Source organism: Orbilia oligospora, assembly GCF_000225545.1.
Source record: "Orbilia oligospora ATCC 24927 unplaced genomic scaffold scaffold00097, whole genome shotgun sequence".
In the NCBI taxonomy this organism is placed as follows: domain Eukaryota; kingdom Fungi; phylum Ascomycota; class Orbiliomycetes; order Orbiliales; family Orbiliaceae; genus Orbilia; species Orbilia oligospora.
In genome coordinates this window covers 295,154-317,846 of record NW_011645654.1, presented here as the reverse complement: position 1 = coordinate 317,846, position 22,693 = coordinate 295,154, and the positions used below count along the sequence as shown (strand labels likewise).

The window sequence follows — 22,693 nt, the reverse complement described above, 5'->3', positions numbered from 1 at the left end:
GCTTTTTACTTGTGTGACGTCGGTTGAATCTGCAACATCGTCAACACAAGGAGGATGGCCTTTTTTGCCAATTCGTAGCAGCGATATTCCTTCCAAGGCCATAGGTATTGAAAATTAAACACGCACATGTACTCTGGTTTCAAACCATCATTCTTTCAATAGATTGTTTCGAGGACGTGCCTGATATAGGTTTGTCTCATATTGAGGTGAAAGTGTACCTGGCCCAAGAAATCTTTTTTCTTGAGGCTAGATATATAGTGGTGTATAAGCACCCACATGGGAGCATATTCTCTGAGTGTATTCCTGGTTGAGAGCTCGTTAAGGGATTATGTACAGCAAATTAATGGGGTTCTTGGTGATTTGAAACCAAGCCAATACTTTCAGCTACTAAAGCAGAAAACGTCTTTTACCTAGACTCTATTAAAGTAGAGAAGATCACAACTACACACGGCAGTCAAACAGGCTAGTACTATAGTGGTATATGCGGATTCGAATATTCCCCGGTTTGGTGCCATTAGGGATCCCAACTCCTACCCGACGTGATTATTTCGGCTGTAATGATTGTGTTTGAGGTAAACAAAGATAGATTAACTAGGTGGGTAGTGATCTTTAAATATCCAAGCCTTAGGCTCTTGAAGATTCCTTAGAGTCCATCTTTGTCCTACCAGATAGGGCCAAGTGGGCTGTTGACCTAAGGTGCGTTTTGATCTCGACATCACAATATCGCTGTCAACTAGTCCTTGGGCGGGATATATACGATTTAAAAGTGGGCGTACAAACTAAACATATACTAGTCTTGTTCCCAGAGCGGGAAGGCGACTGACTTAATCATGCCATGAATATCAGAGTATGAAGCCGCAAGATCACGCCGTCAACTATTAAAACATAACTTATTGGAATTGGTTCTAGGTGGAAGCCACTAATACTTTATAATTCGTTGGTATAACGGGAAGGTTTGGACCGGACGTAGATATATAGCCTCGAAATGATCGTGGTCTCCTCCCACGGAGATTAAAGGAAATCAATTGCGTGTCTACCTAAGGCTACCTAAGCTAAAATCCCCTAACCGTCGCCTCAATGGTCTCAACGAACATCCCACCTTAGCTATTCCTATTCATCTTCATAAAAATAATGTGCAGGTCCAAGATTGTCATCGTCGTACCAGGGATCTGGAAAATCGTCGGTATAACCCATTCTAATAACCACCCGGCCGCTAGTCAATGTTTCCTTATTGTTCTCTAGAAAGAAACCTGCAACTTTTTCTCCCTCTTCCATTGTAGCATCACGCCCAAGCACTAATTCAAGACTCTCCAATTTTCTAGTAAATTTTGCAAACATCTCGAGCCCCTCCTTCTCAAGTTCTTCGTATCTCAGTTCAAGGTGTTTGATCCCAGACCTTCCGTCTGCAGGTACCATTTTTGTGGGCCGTGATTTCCCCGGGCCCGAATTTCCTATCGTAGACATGGCCGCTTTTACTCCCCATTCATCGAAACACCAGCGCCTACCGACCCTTGCTACCTTAAGGTGTGGGAGCAAAAGGACCTTTAGGACAAACTCAATCATTTCCCTCTCGGGGCAATTTTCGCATACATCGCCCAATTCAAGGCCCCAAAATGTAAACTCCCTAAGGTTGGACAATCTGGAAATACATTGATCCATGGTTGCAGAAAATGTTAAACATGGTTTCCAATAATCGTCGTAACCCCCCTCCAGGTCTTCTTTGTAATAAATATCAAAATAATTATCTTCGCGTTGACTTTTGAATGTAGATAGGAAATCCCTCCCGCAGCAACCGTCCCATACTCGGATGACCATGTCGGATGTATGCAATGAGTGGAATGGATTCGGCCACACGAACCCGTCAACTCCATAACCGAGGTCGAGACTTTTGAGGTTGGTAGTGTAACAAAGCAAGAGCGGGAAGATCGAATTGCCGTAGATTCCATCACTAATCCATTTATATGCCGCAGATATGCCCCAATTCTGACAAAGCTGTTTAAGTTTTGCGTCTTCTTCGGTTGTCCAATGCCATTGCAATGCCCAAGTTTGAGGGTAGCTGCAGCGGCGAGGGTGATATGTAAAACTGAGTTTCTTAAATCGTTCACCGAGTTCGGGGTTAATCAGGAGGCGTCTAATCAGCATCCAGGCGCGGTGGGAAGGATGGTCTACTTTAATTGTGTAGTCCTCGATTTGTGTTCTTGAAAAGATGTTGTGGAGCCTTTTGCAGACTCGGGCGCATACAGCCGCATCAGAGTAAGGTAAGTTCTCAAAAATTTGTAGAAGAAGTTCGTTCGAAAGCTTGTCGAACGGATGCATGTCTTCAGTGCAGGCGGCTTGAAAAATCTAGTTGTTGGGATAATAACGAGAATTTCTGTCTACGACAGGTTGCAACGTTGCGGCGAAGATAAGTAAACTGCAGCGTGGTACAAAAGGTAGTGAGATGTTGGTGGGATTGGTATAATATTGATAATGAAATCCTCCAATTGTTCTTTCTGGGAAACTCCGGTAATAAATGATATTCGTTTTTTCGTGAAGCTAAAACGCCTTGATTTCGTCGTTCCCTGTTGATGGCCGCCTGGTATAAATAGTCACCCTGTTCATTGAACACGATAAAGGGGCGTGTATTCAGGTGATCAGTTGGATGAATTTGTAGATAGCCCTATTATCAATCATGCTGCCTGGCAGGTGACCATGAGTAAATGAATCATCTAGTGAATAAGGGATATAAGGGGTAAAAGACCTACTGATATCTGCTGATTTAGTAGTCATTCGGGTAAGTCGTCGTATATATCTCCCCTCGGCCTCCCCTTTCGAATAAAATCCCGTTGCGGAGCTGGTGCCGATAAAACAGTACGGTGTATGACTACAAGTCACCTGCGGGGCTTGTACGGGGTGCCCTGCAGGTCAATTTTACCCGGCCGTGCCACATATATGCATTCTATCCCCCCGACAACAGCCTCTCCTCATACATGAATATTCCTTTTGCCCATCTCAGCGCATCTTCTCCTCGTCGCCAACTATCTACCCCACGCGCCAAATCGATGCTATCCCACAACACGCACTGCCGGTCTGCCTTTACCTCAAACCAAGAGCACCCCTAAGGTTATCTTCGTGGGTTCGGGTACCCGGACGCTGGCGTGGCCGTCTGTGGTTTGTTACAGCACCTTGCCGGACCTCTCTCCCCCTAATTACGACAGGGCCGTGATTGAGAACATTCATCGGGATCTCTGAGAGGCCGACTCTTCGTGGCGCTTGCACTCGTGGGACCTGAATCCGCGCATTTCGACCTTCTGGGACGAAAGTCTCCTCGACTCTTCGTCGCAACTGCAGCAAGTCCCTCAGGTACCGCTCTTCTGCAGCTGTATTTGTCATGGTCAGGAGATGGTTGCTGGCTTCTAGGGTCTCCTCACGAGTCAGCTGTCGTGTTGGCTGGATACCACCCTGAGAGCGACTTGCGGAGGGCGCCCTTTGTCGCCGTTCACCATCTCTGTTGTGGCGCGTCCCCTGCTCATGTAAGGCGGGAACTGGCTCTCCCCTGACGGGTGCTACTCTACCGTCTGCACCACGACGCTGACCACTAAGGACAGCGACGGGGGCTCCGGTATTTGTAGTCACGGCCCGTCGTCGTCGAACCGTCGTTCGTATGCCTTCTTCTGGGGCATTCTCGTCGATAGAGGCCTCAAGAGGCTGTTCACGGACGATTCCACCAATCCGACGCGCGCCACGTCGCACTGAGCGACGGGCAGGTGGACCAGTTTCATCCCCGTTCCCGTTCCCTGTTGGCTGTCCAGCGACGACGCCAGGTCGGGCACCCGGTGGCGTCATCAGCTGTCCTTGGTTCCCGACTCCAGATCGACGCTGGTCCGAACGTACTAAACGTTCAGTCCTTGCGGACCCGGCTTCGTCAAGAATCCTGACTGCCTCAGCCTCCGTAGGGCGCCCTCTGCGTTTGTCCCCAGGTTTAACTGTTGACTTGCTCTGAGAACTCGTGGCATTGGGTCTAGGACCCTTTTGTCGTGACGACCCCTTGGCCGTCTTCTTGACTCCACAACGAGAAATCTTCTTCAACGGGACAGGTAGTCCCTCCAGAGGGGGTTCTGACCCGTGTCGGCGCCGTTGTAAGGGAGATCTCGGTCTCGGCGAGGCTGTTTCTCTAGGCTCTCCCAGCAGAAACGGAGAGGATAGATGGGCACCCCCAGCCGCGACCCGCCTTGTTCTCAAGAACATACGAATATCGAACGGCATGCCTGCAGCTACCTGCGAGACACTTCCCTCGGGTCCGCCACCCGAAGTGAGGGTTGGAGCGGTTACTGTGATCGTAGTAACCTGTTGTCTTGGTGATAGTGGTGGTGATCGTCGGTAGGGCGCTCTGTGGAGCTGACCCGGGGCCGAACGCGCCCTCGTAACTGTTCTCTTCGCTGGCATTCTATTATCAAAGTTTGGTGCGTTAGTGACTGTAGCAACGAGTTTTTGAGAGTTCTATATCGCGATGAAAATTGAGTATTCGAGGAAGCTGAACCAATACGGAGTAGCAGAATTGGCTGTTGCAGTAAGAGGTGGAAGGAGCTTGTTGACGTTAAGATTTTGGTCGCAGGGTAATCTTATGTCACCAAGAAATCTCGTTACAAGTCAGAAGCGAGATAATATCGTTTGCGATGAGCAACCATCAACGCCAGAAGATCGAGCTAGCAACGTTGTTTTTATGACAGGGCTTTGGAGCTCCAACCGAAGCGGGAGATAGGAAGCAGTAGACAGTATGACTTAAGACTTTAAAGGAGGCCACTTACTTAGTAGTGATGGTAGTGGTAGTAGTGATGGTGATAGCGATGGTGGTGGTGATGGTGGTGATGATGGTGATGGCGATGATGATGGTGATTACGAGCTAGTGAGGTTGGAAGCAGGTGTAAGAGTGGGTTGAACAGAACAGGGAGGGAGGAAAGGAGCAAGCCTCAAATATGGTGGACTTCGATATACCAAAGATTTTTACTTCTGCAACTCTGCGTTGAAATTAAACCCTCAAAGCAAATGCTCAGTTAAATTCAACCACGGTACAGAACATCCCGGACCCGAGTAGGAGACGCTACACACATATCGCAATTACCGTACGTCTTCAGAAATTATGTCTCTGCTTCGGAAACCGAACAATTCGTAGTTTAACTCAAATCAATCGGCGACCGTGCCTTCTCGCTGGAGGGATTCATGAAACCTTCATACCAGTAACACAACAAAATTTAGCTCGTCAGTCTTCCAATGCGAAACTCATGATGCCGGTCCTATTCTAACTACGTAAATCCTTAATTAGGATAGCACAGTCCATTAATTTTAGCTTCCAACTATTGAGAATGAAACTCAGTAGATGGATAAAATATCCCTGGCTTTGTAATAAACACAGAATAATGTACAGATTATTAAAATATTTACGGCGACATGAACGAGCCGAGACTATCATCAATCAATTAATTAACCAACCCGACATCTTCGACGAGAGTCGACTATAGACTATACGCCGAAGCAGTCGTATCAAAATGCAACATGCCAATGTGTTGTAACGACGTCGATGTTGCACAAGCTTTAGCGAGACAGACCTCCCCACCCAGTTGTGATGTCACAAGCCGATTACCTGTTGCCGAAAATATCTCGGTCGAGAGATATTACCGAATCCAGAACCCATCCCCGTCCCCATATGCATATGCATAGTTCAACTATATCAAAAGCCACTTAAGATCACATCTCATTCACGAGTATTTCAAAGATGTTTTCCGCAATATCCTCCGTTGGGTCTATGCTCTCCCGAGTGCTTGGACCCACTCCAAAGGCCGAAAACCCTTTCGACAACGAGGCATACCGAACCGAATTTATTTCACAGTTGAAAAACCATACGATAGCGTTAGCAGATGATATATGGAAGAACTTTTGGGAAACGGATATCGATTTATTCTGTAACCAGCGGCCAAGCGCGGAGACGGTATGCGGCGGCTTCTAGTTTTAGTTGGATTTACCCTCGCTAGACCGGGTTGATTTGGCTAACTTCGTACTATGTTGTATTAGGTTCAACTAGGGAGATATAATGGATATACTGTTTGGACATTTGTATGTGTAGCCCCAGGTCCACCTAGAGCCTTGGCTTCAGGAGAAACAAGCTTTCTGACACCATGATAAGACTTTAGGATTGCAATCTATTATTGAAGCAGAAAGGCTTTCGCCGGGGAATTATGGTGATAATATTTCAACGGCGATTGAAACACTCCGAGAACGATATTACAATCCAGAGTTCAAAGCATACTCAGCTTGGCTATACGCAAGAGGGGATACTGACGTTTACTACGGTTCGTATAGCCCCAAATCGAAATTATTCTAAGGAATTTGAATGTTAATTATAAATTCAAAAACTCTATAGACGACAATGCACAAATCGCTATAGCGTTGACAGATGCATTCCTCCTACTACATGACCCAATATACTTAGATCTCGCCCGTCGTCTTTGCAATTTTCTAATAACTGGTTGGACAAGTGGCGACTCCCCACCAGGGGGCATTCAATGGCATGTTGGCGACGAAGCACCACATAACGACCGCTGCTGTTGCTCAACTGCTATAACCGGGGTTGCGCTCCTTAGAACAGCTAATGCTTTAAAGCCTCATATCAAAAATTTAAAGTCATACCCCTCAGCGGCAAAACTTCAGCTTACAGACGAGGAAAAGCAGTCGGACTGGGTAGCGTTGGAACCCGGTTCAGATGAATCGATAGAGGAAATGGAGAAAGATGTCCAAAAGTTCATCTCCTTCGCTCAGAAATGTGGCGACTGGCTCGTTGATACACTCTTTATCAAAGAGGAGGATAAGAAGGGCGATTCCCTTACACATCTCATCGCAGACAAGCTCACTCAATCGGATGACTCAAACTGGAAAAGGGACGAACATACAATATTATCATACAACATCGGGACGACACTACACTTGCTTTGCTTACTGCACCAAGAATCTCAACTCTCGAGGGAAGCGAAAATCCCGGACTATACCGAAACAATCCACACACTCGCCGGGACGGCGGTCACACCATATAAAGCAATTTTCAACATATCAGCCCCGAACCCTGATAAACGGGTTTGGGCAGACTTTCCATATTTTACACATTTGTTGATTGAGGGGCTCCTCGTGTACACGTCCACATTCCCACATCACACTAAAATCCGCGAAGTAGAGAATATGATTCTTCATAACGTCAAGTTTATGAAAAATCACCTATCAGCGTCGCCCGAAAACCAATTATTCTATCACCGCAATTTGAAATTGAACAAAATCTCGAAGGAGAAAACTGAGGAATGGAATAAAATTATGGGAACGAACGAGAAAGAGGATCTTGACAAAACGGAAAGAGTTTACGATGAACCTTGGGAGAAGCTTGAGGAAGCTACAATGGCGAGGACGCTTCTAGCACAAGGAGGTGTTGCAAGGGGCCTTGCACTTGTCGCCGGGACTATAGGGAAGAAGATTGAGATCGAGGAGGAGACTACACGAGTATTGAACTCTGCCAGCTTAGTGGCTGGAGACTGGTAAGGCAATATATCTTTTGCAATTCACCCCAAACTGTATTGCTTGCGGGATACGGGCTAGCTATCCACTCACACATACCGCATACCACATACGAATGAAAGAGATCTCCTGAAACTCAGAGGGAAAATCGTCACTCATGTATATAAAGCATAATACATACAAGAAGATCGCGAATTGAAGATTAAAATGAAAGGAAATTCATAACATCATCCACACATTAATCGCCGGTACTCCTCTGACCCCACAAATGTCATTCGGACACAAACACATGATAATGACGATATGATGCCCACACCTGCTCCTATAAGCGCCATGCTGATGCTTTCATCAAAGCCGAATTACCAATGAGATGAAAATCGAATTACCTGCTACGACGGCTATAGGCTACCGCCGAACCGCCGACGCATATATGGGTACCCTGGCCATATGCCCAACTTTCATCAGGCCACCTCCATGTCACATGATATATCATATAACTCCCGACTCGGAGCTAGGTATCAGGCTAGATGACCTCGAATTATACCTCCAGTACCAGATCCTCTTTATAGTCAGCCCTAACGGTATTTTCATACCAATAACCCCTCTGATTACTAACAACCCTGACTCCGCTAATCATCAAATCGCAGCACCAGTGCGTATGGCCGAACACCCAGGCCTTTATCATATCTTTACCCTTCCAACCCCTATAAGCGCCACCCTCCAATATCCCCGTACAGAACGCCGAATTGAGTGGGGAGTCCTCATGTTGAGGTGCGCTTGTTTTCTTGAAACTCGGCGCATGATGGGTCGCAACAAATATCCTCCGGTCAGGCTCGGTCTCCGCGATTTCTTCAATCTGATCGCGTAACCATGCAATATCGATCGAATGCTCCGCATTGTGATCATCGACCTTCCAGTCTTTGATGACACGGAAATCATTTAGTTTACTTTCGATAAGAGACCGCTGTTCCGGTCGGATCTCCGATTGAAGGGTACAACCCAAAACCGTGAGTTTGGTGCCTGGTATATCATACCGATTACGGTTCAAGACAACCAATTTCTCGGCAATCACGGGATCTTGGAAGAACGATTTGAGGGTGGCGAGCCCCTCACGACGGGATGTACCGTAAAACTCATGGTTTCCGAGGACAAGGAATACCTTTTCGAAAGCCTCGCAATGGCGGCGTAGGAAGGCAAGGTAGTTGTCTGGCTGGTTGAGAGTCCCGATATCTCCAGCAAGGATCAAATATGGGCAATTTTGCGCGATGTTATACTCAAAGTATCCGCGATTCCCGTGGACTGTATCTGTGAGTTCCAAGTGGAGATCTGAGACAACTTGGAAAGGAACGGTAGGGTAACCAGGAGAATGATTGGTAACAGAGTGGATATAATCGACCAACGACTTCGGAAGAATGGAATGACCGGATGAAATGGAAGACGATGATTCTTTAGAATGTCTCTTTTCAGAGAAGATGGAACTGAAGGACATGGCGGAAGAGACCTCGTGGTATGGTGTCTCGGCAGTATGATTGGTTCACTTCCGCGAGCAATCAGCCCATTGAAATTGAGCAAGCGGCCGGGGGTGAATGACTATTGGCGTGAGCACGGGACAACCAGTATCCCAATCAGCGCAGCATAAGAACGCAGTACTGCCGATGGTAGCACCGTAGGAGACGAGGTATATAAAGCAGGTATATGTGACATGCAGCGATTGTGATTTTTTCGTCTGATGTGTATGTATGTATGAGCTGGTCGCCAGGAGAGCCCAGATTAGTCCCAAGAAAGGAGGCACCGCGCTTGTCATGCACTCGCGGATATCGCCGACCTGTGGATATTAGCCGCGATAGTGGCCCGAATTGCCGAGAAGATGGAGAAAAAAGGGAGCGGATGGCGGCTCGAAAGGCAACTTAGGCAATATTATTCCCCAGCGGAGAAGATGGTAACATCTGGAGGATCAGAATGTGGGTCGTCCGAGCCCTAACCGGAGGATCTTTGGTCTTAGATGTCGTCCAGCCCTCCGAATTGGCTTCCTGGTCGAAGGAGATACACTGAAAGACACTGGATGACGCTAAAGAACGTTGAAGAACGAGGAAAAGGAGGATGTGAAGTTGGAATGTGTTGGAGAGGACGTTGCACCTCGTCGAACCCCGCCAGATGGCCTATCGTGATGCTGACAGATAAAAATCCCAACTTCTTACAACATGCACCGAAGTAACGGCGAATGCCCTGCAGTACATGGTACCTATCGATTCAATTCCCTGTCTCCTCGCTCGCTGGACTTCGGTTACCCATACCAGTGCCAGCCTGTTTTGAGACAGTAGATGGGCTTTGTATGGACTCGTTTCGACAGCGAATGAACGACGATAGATCTCGCACTAGTCCCTTGGCAGGACACACGGTCCCAAAAGACCCCTGCTCGAATTTCACCACCCTCGGAGTCCATCCAGTCCGTTGGTTTGTATGGGGATTTTGCAGCAGAATGTTCAAGAAGATGGCATTTAAGGTACGGGAAGATCTCCTTCTTGCATTTTAAAACTGCGATTTAAAAGGAATCCGCTGTCCGCTTCATGAACGAAATATAAATCTGTTTCCAATCCTTATCAAAAATTCTAATTCCATGAAAATCTTCGGATTCAATCGATTCAACTTCACAGGATAGTTAGTAGAACTGGGTGTTTTCGCTATTCGTCAGACCACTCATGCTGGGTGGAGCATGACCCCGCTCTAAACCTTCTATTCAACGCTCAGGCCTCGACACTACATTCTTCCAAATCACCTTACTACCTGAGTTTTTCCAAGAAACAGCAAACGTTTCGATTTCCAGCTTTGCCTTCAATTGCCGCGGTCAATTTTTTTATTTCAACGGCAGAAAATTCGCAAACTTCAAAGGATCTTGGCTGCGCTGCGCTGCGCAGCGAGACTAGACTTTGACGCACAGATATTAAACTCGCGAACCAGCTGCAGAACAGACGGCATAGGTCGACTTGCATATATCTCTGCATTTGCAGATCAGGTGGCTCACCTGGTCTCGACATTATTTTCGACTTTTTAAAACTGAGCAGCTTCATTTTAAAATGCACTCACAAGGGGGTCCATGCTTCATCCCAAGTCCGGTATTTATCACCAGTTTTTGAGGAGTTCCCCAGCTCGACCTGCATATATCGGCGGAGTTTTAAAATTCCTTCATGTTGCGGAGACGGCATAGCAGTGCACAGTCCTCTTTATTCTTGCGAGTTCAACGACTTGAAGAGGTTAGCGAAGCAAGTTTTGCTTGAAGAGCAATGCATCCTTCGGCGGCTCGAAGCTCGTCGGTCCTGACATGACATAGGAACAGCATCCCGCAGTTGAACAAAGGTCACTCCTTGCGGCATCACTGCTGATAGAAGTGGGGCACCGGACATAGAAAGATACGAAACCTTATTTAATATGTCTATACGGGTCGTTTCACTTGTCCCTTAACTGTCGATCAAAATCTGAAGATGGAATGGACCACGCCGCAGCCCTTTGATATTTGATGCAGGAAGACGAGGAATGCAAAACTTCCCCGCTTGACGATAATAGAAAACATGACTTTCGCTAATTCTTGAAATTCCACTGGCTGGAATTTCGAGTTCCTATTTGGCACTAGCCATGCAGAAGGTAAGGTCTTCTTGCCTACGTTTTGACATCTTCATGGGCCCACATCAAGTCCACACCAAACTGCGTTAAACTGCGTCTGTGACCGTTTTTCAATATCAAAGTTCTTCCTCGGGATCGAAAATTCACTAGTTTTCTAGCGGCCCGGGCAGGTGGCAAGTAAATATTTGGTGTTCTTGCTCCGGTGAAGTCTTTGACCGAAATAGTCTCAATCCCGGTGCCCGAGCCAGGTCCCACTGTTTAAGGCGTATATGCGGTATATTAATATGAGGCTGAACGTAAAACATATCCCGCAGAACACACACAATGTTTCGAAGTCGTTTATCAACTGATCAATTTAATTGCCGCTGTTTTGGGCTTAATGACCCGCCTCGGCTGCTGTTACATATGTTGGGATGAGCTGGACTTTTGCGTTGAAGTTTCACTCTGACTCGCCGTTTCTTTGCGAGTTTGCTGGCTGACTCGCTTCAATGGCGCGGAAATACTATCAACCGAAGGCTTTCTGGGCAGACCTTCAACTTTGGTACTCGAATTGGCTGAACCAATTTGACCGCTAAGAGATCCCAATAATTTCATCCTTGTGTAGATCAATGCGTTAGAGCCAGTAGTTAGCCAGCATTTGCTTAACGAAAAGAAGTCAAAACGTCCAAGCCTAGCGCTATAACTGCAATCTATTCCACGATAAATTGTGGGAATACATGTTAGAATGCAGTTACCAGATTTTCACCCGGACGCCATCTCACGGACTAAACACAAACCGGGATTAGTGCCTGGGCTTTCGGTATACGCATAGATGCAAAGAAGCATGACAACTTTCCTGGTCTGTACTGGACTTGCGAAGTCCTGTGCATACATGTACCTTCGGCCTTCGGGGACGGCTGTCTAATGTCTTAGTGTCTGTGCGACAGTTCGCAGCCACACCTCACATGGAATTTTCACACCAATTCACGGGTCTAACGCACCGTCGAAGCTTTCAGGTTTCTAGGCCCCTTCCCATCCGGACTTAGAAGTTTCCGCTTGAAAGTACGTTTGATGTTTGAATGGATTCACCATGATGACGGAATCGCTATAGTGAATTTTCTAGCTAGCTGATTTTATAACTTTATCAGGATCTAGTTACGTATACAGACAAATAAATGGTAGAAATAAGAATGCGACTTCAAGATAAAAGAGTTCATGAATTCATCACGCCTAGCCCGTAAAACTCAAGAACTCGCACGGCCACGATGTAAAATAAATTAATGCCACCATAAACTCGATATCCCGCCTTTCATTGCTTCAGATACCAAATAGCCGGCCAATATGTGATTCGTCTACTGCATCAGGCATATCCAAGGGACCCACTATTTCGTAAATGCCCCCAAAAAGCAATCCTTGCCACAGATCATTCCATCTTCAAAGTGTGGGTCGTATTTTTTCCAATGCAGCCCATGGCCCGGAGGTCGAGAAGCATGACCCACTTGGCTTAAACCCCGGACTATTTGTGAGTGGCAGAAGGGCCTAAGCCAAATTTCCTCCAATCCCACAGCCGAATCAGCCATCCTTCAGACCCACACGGTGTCGAACCCACCTCGGCCCCAGAATCTCCATCCTGACGGGTAGCGGAGAAGGCCTTAGCACGCTGAAGAATTAACAAGTCGGTCTTGTCAACAGAATAAAACCGTCTGCTAGTCCCCCTTGATGACTGTGTTCAACCATATTTCTCACGCTCTCTTTTGAAGTTTTAAATGTCTTTCAATCTTTAATTTTTTATCACCGCTATTATAATAAAACAGGCCTTGTTGCATGTTGGCAGCCTGTACCTACGCCCCACTATCTAGCACGTACATCCCTAGGTAGAAGACTGTGATCCTCAGTTGTCGGTTCCACAAAGTCGACGGCTTTTGCCAACCACAGTCAACACATTCCACAGTTATCATGGCAGAGAAGTGGGATGCATGGGGCCCTGCTGAAAAGCCTGGAGTCTACCCTAGACAGAACTTCGCATTAGCTGTGGTAGCGGGGACGCCTCTGATATCCCTTGCTTTCACATCTTTGCGATTACATGCAAAGAGAAAATCTGGATGGGGGCTAGATGATCTGACAATTACTCTTGCGACAGTAAGTCCTGCCAATAGTAATATCGCAACTCCGCAAAATATTAGATGAACTTGGAAAAACTAACGGATGCAGCTTTTATCCATTGTCATAATATACCCCTCGTGGAGGTATATAAAACTATGGCACTCTGGTATTCACATATGGGATATCAACCAGAGAAGGCTAGAGCCGCCGATGGATCAAAGTTATAAGATGTTAACATGGTTTAACGTCTGTAACGCCTTCATTCTTCCTCTAGTGAAGGCATCCATTCTTTTCCTTCTTCTCAAAGTGGGAGGTGTGATTGACAACGTTCGCAAGTTCGTGTATGGCGTCTTTGTCGTCAATGCGATATCTTGCTTGGTTGTTGCCGTCTTCTTCATCTTCCAATGTCCTCAGCGGTCAGGAAATAAATGGCACGATCGCACATTCGGTGGATTACGTTGTTCTGGCCGGATTATCATCGGGCGCATATGCATCTTTCAAGTGTGCATCAATATGTTTACCGATCTTCTCATTTTTCCGATTCCTTGCTACCTTACATGGAAGCTACAAAAGGCCAGCCTTCGGAATCGAATGATCGTTGTCTTTTTATTCTCCCTTAGTTTAGCGTAAGTCGCTACCTTCTCGTCCTAGAAAACGTATTGCATAACGCTAACATGAAGCCATAGTGTCACTGGTATCGGCGCTGCAAAGATTTATTACACATATCGTGACCGCCTCTACGTCTCTGCCTCAGATGACTGGACCTACGAAATCATCTTCACCATCAACCACTGGGAAAATTGTGTCGCAATAGTCGTCGCATGTGTTCCATCCCTCCGCGTCCTCATCCTCCGCTGGCTCGGTAAGGAAGAAGGCCAGTCGTATGCCGGGAGCGGCGGCAGCCCCATTCGCATCACGGGTGGTAATGGTGCATCTGCCAGTGTCGGACAGACCCAAAAATCCGCCCGTGAGAGTTTTCTCGCAAAACTGCGGCCTCCACCCAAGAGGAGGGGACTATATGACACCACTATTGGAGATCAAACCATCGATCTTGAGAGCTGTGTGGTTAAACCACGGTTCGGAGAAACAATCATGGAAGATGATCACGATGGAGCGAGTTGTGGCAGTAAGACGGAAATCAACTTTTACAGAAGTGCGAGTGTATCTACGACGGGTATGAGTGATGATGTTATCGAGAAGCCGGCGCCTACTACGCCAAAGTATTAATTCTTTTCTTCTTATTATTTTTTACGGAATCATGGTTTTCTTTCCTTTCTCTTTTTCCCATTCTGTTCTTCAGCCAGGTTGATGGCGTTTTTGTTGTTTGGGGCGTTTATGAAATGGTGGGCTACTTCCATTATAATGTCGCTTTCTTTCTCTACCGGACTTTGTTCCTAATTCATCTTTATACTTATGTGTCAAAGGATTTGGCGTCTTTGGGAATGTACGCCTGTATCCAAGCGGCACAACTTTGATTCTAGAATCAAAACAAGTCAATGACATACTTATGACAAATAATTATCTTTCTCAAAGACATGCATATTCTTTCAGATCCATAAACTTACGTACGTAAATATTGATGCTTAAGACTTTAGGCCAAGTTTGCCATCCGTCTTGACAAGCCAAATAATTATAAATACCGTGCAAACCAGGGTTAACCAGTTTCCCCTGGATGTCTATGAACGAGACACCGAGTGCTCCGAATGATCCAAGCCCCGCCCTCAGATTAAATGATAGCTAATAAATCGGTACCTAAAAATACAAGGCGAACGTCCTAGATGCCGAACCCCCCCTCACTTTGCGCATCAGCCCTCCAAATCAGTATGTTTGCGTTGACTGTGGAAATTTGGACTAGCGGCGAAATAGGCTGCATTAACTCCGCTCCGTCCCTTTCCCATCCAATCGAGTCCTGCTTCCAAAAAATCTTAAGACACGATTTGCCTCTAGGACTGCATCTCGGGGTGGGTGTAACTGGCGGGCGTGACGGAATTATTTCCATTTTCGTGTTAAAAAGTCCTTCTACGAAAATTTCCATTAGGTATTCCATCGCTTGGAAAACTGAATGGTGTGTATACATGTAATAACTAGTCAGAGACATGGGAGCGGCCAAAACGGACGGAATAAGGCCGTCTTATTCGATCGTCATGGGAGGAACCGAAAGGAATTCGGGTTTCCAGGTTGTGATTAGGTACCATTCGGATCCAAGTAAACTGAGGTCTCAAGCAAAAAAGAAAAAAGGGTTTAATGCTCACAAAAGAGCACATGGGCAGACTCCTTGCCTACATGCATTACCTCGTCGATATTCTCCTTTGGTTTGGCTGGCACCAAGGATTCGTAACAGTACATAATTCAGTCCCGACCTTTTGCTTTTGAACCCGACTTTCTGCATCTGCAGTGGCAAATTCAAGCCACCTTCTATAATATCGACCTCTTATTGACAGTATATCCACTCTCGATCTGATTTTCCTCGGTTCCACGATCCAAACAAATGGTATTTACTTGGCATTCACAAGGCTTTCACTTTCCAGAAAAAAAGGGATATCGAAGAGACAAAATTCAAATCAGCCGAAGTTTTGATCGACCTCCGCACGGTGGTGTTTGCGAATTCACCCTGCATGAATAGCGAGATTCCGCTACAATTACTCAGTCAACCACCTCGGGATCGGATCTAGGCACCGAGAAAGGACTTGTTTCTTCTATAATTATTATTCTAGCACCGACAATCGGAAAATAAGTTAACAATACTACATCGAAGATCATTTCTTTAAACATCGATTACTTGGTCTAATCTACAAATATTACGATCACGGAAATTTAACCGCCCTGAAAAGATAACCTATTGAGAGACGAAATTTCTTCCGGGGAAATACTTGGTAGATCAATTAACAAAAAAATATAACGTCATGATACTTCAAAAACAGACAGTTTCTTCAAGATTAAATACATGCTTCCCTTTCACCCCTGGCGCCTGCATATACACATATTCGAGTAAACCATGTGCAAAGAATTGAAAAATATTCCCCGAAGAGCTAGGTTTAAAGATAACGATTTCCACTAATTGAAAAATGGGAAACCATACAAAAAAGAGCCTCGAAAAGAATTCGAAAAGAATTAAAGAAAGATATGAACTGAAAGAAATTTCAAAACATGAACTCCAGATTCATCCTCCCCTACAAAGTTGCGCACATAAGGTTCGAAAATAATTAAAAGTGGTAAGAAAGACCGTAGACGTCATGACATACCCAGACCAAGCCGAAGATCAATATCCGTTCCTTAGAATGCAACGATAGCACTGAGAGCGGCTGCAAAGGCAAAGGTATAGAACGCAGACATAGAGCCGACAATTGGAGCAGCTGATGGTGGGGTAGCAAGTGTGTCGTTTGTCTCGGCCTTGGTAATGAACTGCTGTTCATCTGAACGAACGCACCCTGAGATATCGGTCAGAACCTTTGGGCAGGCCGTTCGCTTCCATGTTATGCTACAGTTCTCGTTAGTATTTATTCTAATAGTGGAAAATCTGAGTATTTGAAAACATACTTCGGTCTTTGCGCATCCTTAAACCAGTCAAATCTCCATTGACAGCCTGGCTTCAGAGTGTTTGGAAGAAGATCACATTGGTCACGTCGGAGGACGCCATCATTGTCCTTGGTGTTGATCTCAGAAGGACCAAATTGCTTTGCGCAGGCGCTAGAATAGTCATAGCCTCCAGGAATCTATCGCCATAATTAGTATCCTAGATTTACGGCAAGATCTTGTAATTTTGATACTTACACCAAAGTTAAACTGAGAATAACCTTTGGCGTCGTAATTAGTATTACTAGCCTGAACAACCATTTTGTTGCCCTTGATCGGACCATCTGTGAACTCAAGTTCATAACATCCACAGCACCATGTTCTCTCACCGTATCCATCAATAAAAGCACCGACGAAACCATAGGAAAAGGTCTCGTTGACTGCCCATGGAATTTGGTCTTGGCAGGAAAACGACTCGCCGTCGCTGCAACCGGTCCCCAAATTCCAATCTGTCAATCTAGTGCCATTGATATCGCAGGTATTGATTGGGTTCCCGACGAAGAAACCATGGTCTGCCCATGAACAGGAGGCCTTGCAGCAATCCCAATATAGAGATGTTTGAGCAACTCCAGAAACTGACGTTTTGGCTTGACCATAAACGACTTGAGGAACTGCTGCAAGCAGTACAGAGGCAGTTAAGAATTTGGAGAAAGACATTTTTAATAGTATTATTGATGTCTTGATTATTATTATTGCAATAGATGGGGATGTTTCAATTGCAATGGAAACTTAAAATAAAAGTTATAGGTATTAAAAAAAGAGTGTAGACTAATATCGTCAGGCAGAAGGAATGGTAGTGTCCCACCTTACGAAATAGTAGAAGCGAGAATAGATGGTTATATAATAAGTTTAATTGAAAATCGACTAGGGGAAAAAAACCGCTACCCAAATGTTTGGTTAGAGCTGCTGTAGAACCTTGTTCAATTACCCACTTCCAGGGCGTCCTCTACCTGTGTTTATATGTAGTTAGATGCGAACCTATCAGTGGAGACGACTTCCCCGGATTCTGGCTGGACGCTATCTTGGTTTTCGGGTTGTTCTACTCTGTGCTACGGTTACAAAATGGCTGCCACCGATTGGTAAATTCAACGTTCGCGTTCGAATATGCAGTACGCAGCCCGATATTTGCGCAGGCATATTGCTCTGATTCACCACATGGCCACAAAATGCTCCACCCCTGAATCCGAAGCCGAATATGGGAATGAAAGCTATACGACATACTAAGGAAGAGGCGAACCTTTTTTCTTCCTCGTAGTTCGGCTCTGTGATTGATTTAATCGCGGCCGAAAACTCGACCACTCCACAGCTCTCCCACCGACGCTAAAACCGCCAGGGCCTTGGCGTTCTGGACGTCCGTGCGACAGACTTGCATTCCTGTGAAGTGGGACCCACATGGCCACCACATCTCTGGTACTTTTATGACATCCTGTGCAGATTATGTGCCTGAGGTCTCAGAAGTGCCTTGGAAGATATCGGGACACAAAATCTTTTACTTTTTTTGGAGGCGGTTCTATGCATAACCGGTTTCGACGGGTCCGTGTTTGCAGTTCCAACCCATGGCCCACGGCATGAGTTTTCGATGTCGCCATATACGGGAGGTGTAACCTATGTGAAGGTCTCGCACAAATCCGTGCTCGAGAATCGATTCAAGACCTTGATGAAGCCTGGTAACTCTGATTCGCTTAAACTAGACCAGGATTCTGAAGTTTGGTGGAAAATGGCGGGGTATGGCATATGGGGAACTTATTCAAGGAGGCTAGTCTTGGAATGAAAGCGTATTTTGACCTAGAGGACCTGATAGCAAACATTCGGCCGGTCGGGTCGTGCGACCATCAACCCCTTGAGCCCTAGGTGGGCCCATACACCTGGAAATCCCTTTTAGGAGCGTTTTAAAGTTAACTTTTCATGGTTTGACAAGAAGTCTCCGTAGCTTGGTAGTATTTTGCAAATTCGGCACTCATAGCCAAGTTGCATTTTTCGCTGCGAAGTGTTGGTGAGGATTGCACTGAGTGACAGTGCACCAAATACGCAAATTCCATATCAGTGTATCGATTGTGGTACGGCTAACGGTCAAACATGGCGCCGGCCGGAAAAACACGGTCGGCTGGACCTGTACCGGATTAACTTGAACTTGGGAATCCTTGAAACACAAATCTTAATAGTAACGGGCTATATTATAGCACATGCAGCAACCAAATATGCACTCAGAGGGGCAAAAAAGAAGAAAATCTCAATGATCCTGGTGGCGCTTTGATCCCCACATAAACGCGGCAGTTGCGTCAAAGCTTTTTTTTTTTTTTTTTCCTTCGCCGCTGGTCAAAATATGATGTCGAAGGATTGGGTTAGGTTTGAATATGGAGGAGCTAGGAGTGGCTTGATCAATTGAGTGTCAGCTGGCAGTACATAGGTGTGACTGTCAGTTGCATCACTGCATTTTCTTTTCTCGTTAAATTTCGTTTCAGGTTTTAACGGTGGTGTGTGTGGTCGGAATCGGTGTAGAAAGCTTAAATCTTCGCATCCAGGAAATTAATTATGTAAGTCCAAGACCTGTTCCTGTACCTACATGTCGAAAGCCTACTAGAGAGCGCTAGAGCGCGCAATTCCATAGCTGAGATATATCCGAGGGTTTGCAGGAGACGGGACGAAATACGATAAGAATATCTTTTAAAACTCACAATGCAGGCCTGCAGGGATATGTAGACACGTGTGTGGGTGTGATGCCTCAGCTGATATGTATTGGCAATGCATACGCAGAGCTCGAGCTCTCGAGAAAAGGTGAACAGTGGCATGAGATTGGACAATTGATGAATATTGGACTTTGTGCACAGCTATCGGAGGATAAGCCTCCGAGAAATAATGCGAGATGCGAACTTCAATTAATTGATCAACCGTATTAATTTTTTAAAAGTCAAAAGGCGGGATGAATTAAATGGCGGGTACCTGCGTGCACGGATTCTACAATATACATAGTATATCTACAGGCACACAGGTGACTTGACTTATACTTCGTCGAATAGAAAGTGAATAAAATTACTATTTTGTCAGCTTTTGATTCGAGCTCGTCCGAATCAGGTCTATGATTGGAGAAAGACTTGACCTGCATCGTGTCTTTTAGTTCTGCGACTTTCAATACCAGTTTATCCACCAGTAACAACAGGCTTTTATTATATCGGATCCCTCTTTCGTCTGTGAGAAGGCGGGGTATACAGTATACATATCAGGTGGTTGGCCTCAGGGGTAACTACGCCTGCCGCATTTTGGCCCAAGCGCCCTCAGCCGGACGGTAGTACTAGAGAGCGAACGAAGTATCTGTTGATATCATGACTGTTGACGCAACTTTGTTAGTATACTCTGACTCTCAGACTCTGCATTTTTGACCTTGCTCAATTCACCATCTTTCCTCAATCCTACGCCCGACTACATCTCCTGCATGCTTGACGAATCTGAGTGTTCACGAAATCATTCGAAGTTACGTAAATCTCCCGGAGGGCTTGGATCGGGTCGTTCATGAGCATATCACATTTGAGGAGCATTCTAGCGGCCGTGCATAATACTTACAATATCCTAGCACAGAAGCCGTGAACCGCTTTTTAGAATTTTGATTTTTCTGACTAGTCGCCTGCGATCACATTTATCGTATGATCTGCTCGGTTTTAATTGACTGTTGGTCAAACTAGATCTAGAATCCTAAATTCCGCAGACGTGTTATTGTATCCCGTCCTGAACTAAAAACGATTGGGCGTTAAGGCTAGGTGAACAGTTGAAAGTAGGTACCTGCAATGACGGGTGAGAATGAACTGGCTTTTAATGTAGAAAGGGGCTGTATCAAATTTAGAAAGCTACGGTCCTGGGATACTTGGAACAGGTCTGCTACGATACTAGGTCTGCTACGATACCAGGTCTGCTACGATACCAGGTCTGCTGGTCCCCCGAGTCCAACCAAGTGATACGATAATTCTCTAACAAACAAAAACAAAAAAAATCCGAAAGCTTGCTGGGCGGGGATATCGGATCCAGGTTGAGGCTCAAATTCAGTTACGTTACCTCCTTATCAATTTTCTGTCGATATCATTCATTAATTCCGCTGTTAATTTATACCCTCCACCCTATCGGGAGTCCATAATATTTAGAGCATGAAGAAATTTACTAATTTTATCTAAACCTCCCACAAGTAGCGATTGAGTTATATAGGATCAGGTACCTTCGTAATACGTAGTACTACACTACATGAATCATGAAGATCCCAGTATCGATGGACATATTGATCGATGTATATATCATGAAACTAAAACCTATAAAGCTTTAATGAACCGGTCCCTATACCACAATTACTCTGTATAAATATGAATTTGAACAGCCCCGCTCACATTCCTGTAGATACAAATCCACTGCCTATTGAGAAATAGAAAGGTTTTGGTACGAGACTGAAACAAAATACCCAATTGCCCCCTGACACAATCGCGCTCCATAGCCGACCAGCTTTCAACGTGAGGAAATTCCAGATTTCTTTATTTCCACAGGGGACTATTCGTACTATTAATTTGGCTAGTACGACGGGACCTGGCCAATTGAAACTCTCACCCCTTGAGCAGTTCTGTTGTATTTTCGTTGGACAACACACAGATACATAGACTCCAGACTAATCGAGTGATAGAGAGAACCGGGGCTTCAACATGACGTGACGCCCTCTTCGAGCATCCTAATTCGAGGCTAAATCTTCTGGAAATTATGGGAAAAGAGTACTTGGTAATACGATGGTACTACGATGGCACTACGTGCCGAGTTACTATAAATCTAGTCTGGGAGTCTGTAAATCCAGACCCTCAGGGTTTACGATGAGAGTAGATCGTCGTATGTGTCATCAAAAAGTTGATTAAAAAAAAAAAACACTAAACTAAATAAAAAATAAAGAGGAAGAAGGAGAAAAGGAAAAGAAGGCTTCACTGGGAGGAAGAAGCCCGGGCCAGAGATCGGGCCGGCAACTTATGTCTGAGGTGTGGAGGGACATAAGGCCGCTCCACGGCTTTAGCCACAAGAGGCTCGGCCTTACCCAGGCCCAGAACCTCTTCCCCGCCAGTTTCTTCCTTCTTCTCCTTCTTCTCCTTCTCCTCATCCCCCCCTTTCCCTCCCCCCTCTCCTTCTAGATATTTGAGCATCCACCGCTCATGAGGGCGAGGCTTAGCGCCCCCCCTCAGTCTTGCGAGTGGAGCTAGGAGGTATGCTGGCGGGGCCGAGACCGCAGTGACTGAGCGGGCTGCCGGAACAGCAGGCTTGTCAGAGGCCCCTGCAATGGGCTTGACAGAGGCCCTCGTGGTGATGGGAGCTCTGGTGGCGGTGGTGCTGATGGTGTTGATGTTGTTGCTGGTGGTGGTGGTGGTTGGTGATCCGGCACTCCGGATCTTCTCGATGGTTTGGGGGTCAGTGACTCCGAAGAGTTTGACCCCCCTGATCACGGCCTCACAAATGCCGTGCCCCTCCTCCTCCATGATCCGTCGGATCATGGCCACGGCTTTGGCAGCGTTGCCAAAGCCGATAGCCCCGAGGGGCAGGAGGTTTAGTATAAGCCACTCGGGGACTTCTGAGGGCTTGTCGTACATGACAGAGCCAATTGGCTCGCCAGCTATGATGGTCATTATGTTAGCTAGATGTTGCAACGGATAAGCTTTAGAGCTGGGCTGAGACGGAAAAACCGCGTCTTAAAATATCACTTACTAGTTGGGTCTCTGCGGCAGTCCATTGCTCTTTGAATTTTGGAGCTTGGGGTTTGTAGGTTTGGAAGCTTGGAGGTGGAGGTTGTGATGGTGGAGGTTGATGGTTGATGGTTGATGATTGGCGGTTGGAAGGAAGATGGTGACGGTGGGGCGGTGGTCCTTTTATAGCGGGTGAC

The 22,693-nt window shown here is 46.0% G+C and overlaps 8 protein-coding genes across 8 annotated transcripts; 3 read left to right on the top strand and 5 right to left on the bottom strand.

The window, feature by feature from the left end:
- Positions 1-1,110: 1,110 nt before the first annotated feature.
- Positions 1,111-2,316, bottom strand: AOL_s00097g74 (uncharacterized protein; the record flags this gene model as incomplete). Its single annotated transcript, XM_011125907.1, has 1 exon — positions 1,111-2,316. One exon carries the CDS (start codon positions 2,314-2,316, stop codon positions 1,111-1,113), a length of 1,206 nt encoding a protein of 401 aa, XP_011124209.1.
- A 759-nt stretch (positions 2,317-3,075) lies between these two features.
- Positions 3,076-4,425, bottom strand: AOL_s00097g73 (uncharacterized protein; the record flags this gene model as incomplete). The annotated part of the gene is made up of 1 exon (XM_011125906.1): positions 3,076-4,425. The coding sequence occupies one exon, from the start codon at positions 4,423-4,425 to the stop codon at positions 3,076-3,078; it is 1,350 nt and encodes a 449-aa protein (XP_011124208.1).
- A 1,327-nt stretch (positions 4,426-5,752) lies between these two features.
- Positions 5,753-7,557, top strand: AOL_s00097g72 (uncharacterized protein; the record flags this gene model as incomplete). The annotated part of the gene is made up of 4 exons (XM_011125905.1): positions 5,753-5,965; positions 6,049-6,090; positions 6,161-6,326; positions 6,398-7,557. 4 exons carry the CDS (start codon positions 5,753-5,755, stop codon positions 7,555-7,557), a joined length of 1,581 nt encoding a protein of 526 aa, XP_011124207.1.
- Positions 7,558-8,071: 514 nt separating this feature from the next.
- On the bottom strand, positions 8,072-9,022 carry AOL_s00097g71 (uncharacterized protein; the record flags this gene model as incomplete). Its single annotated transcript, XM_011125904.1, has 1 exon — positions 8,072-9,022. The coding sequence occupies one exon, from the start codon at positions 9,020-9,022 to the stop codon at positions 8,072-8,074; it is 951 nt and encodes a 316-aa protein (XP_011124206.1).
- A 4,064-nt stretch (positions 9,023-13,086) lies between these two features.
- Positions 13,087-13,460, top strand: AOL_s00097g70 (uncharacterized protein; the record flags this gene model as incomplete). The annotated part of the gene is made up of 2 exons (XM_011125903.1): positions 13,087-13,269; positions 13,314-13,460. The coding sequence occupies 2 exons, from the start codon at positions 13,087-13,089 to the stop codon at positions 13,458-13,460; spliced, it is 330 nt and encodes a 109-aa protein (XP_011124205.1).
- A 286-nt stretch (positions 13,461-13,746) lies between these two features.
- AOL_s00097g69 (uncharacterized protein) lies at positions 13,747-14,460 on the top strand (the record flags this gene model as incomplete). The annotated part of the gene is made up of 2 exons (XM_011125902.1): positions 13,747-13,859; positions 13,920-14,460. 2 exons carry the CDS (start codon positions 13,747-13,749, stop codon positions 14,458-14,460), a joined length of 654 nt encoding a protein of 217 aa, XP_011124204.1.
- A 2,046-nt stretch (positions 14,461-16,506) lies between these two features.
- Positions 16,507-17,463, bottom strand: AOL_s00097g68 (uncharacterized protein; the record flags this gene model as incomplete). Its single annotated transcript, XM_011125901.1, has 3 exons — positions 16,507-16,711; positions 16,771-16,946; positions 17,005-17,463. The coding sequence occupies 3 exons, from the start codon at positions 17,461-17,463 to the stop codon at positions 16,507-16,509; spliced, it is 840 nt and encodes a 279-aa protein (XP_011124203.1).
- A 4,283-nt stretch (positions 17,464-21,746) lies between these two features.
- AOL_s00097g67 (uncharacterized protein) lies at positions 21,747-22,543 on the bottom strand (the record flags this gene model as incomplete). Its single annotated transcript, XM_011125900.1, has 2 exons — positions 21,747-22,426; positions 22,519-22,543. The coding sequence occupies 2 exons, from the start codon at positions 22,541-22,543 to the stop codon at positions 21,747-21,749; spliced, it is 705 nt and encodes a 234-aa protein (XP_011124202.1).
- Between the last annotated feature and the right edge of the window lie 150 nt (positions 22,544-22,693).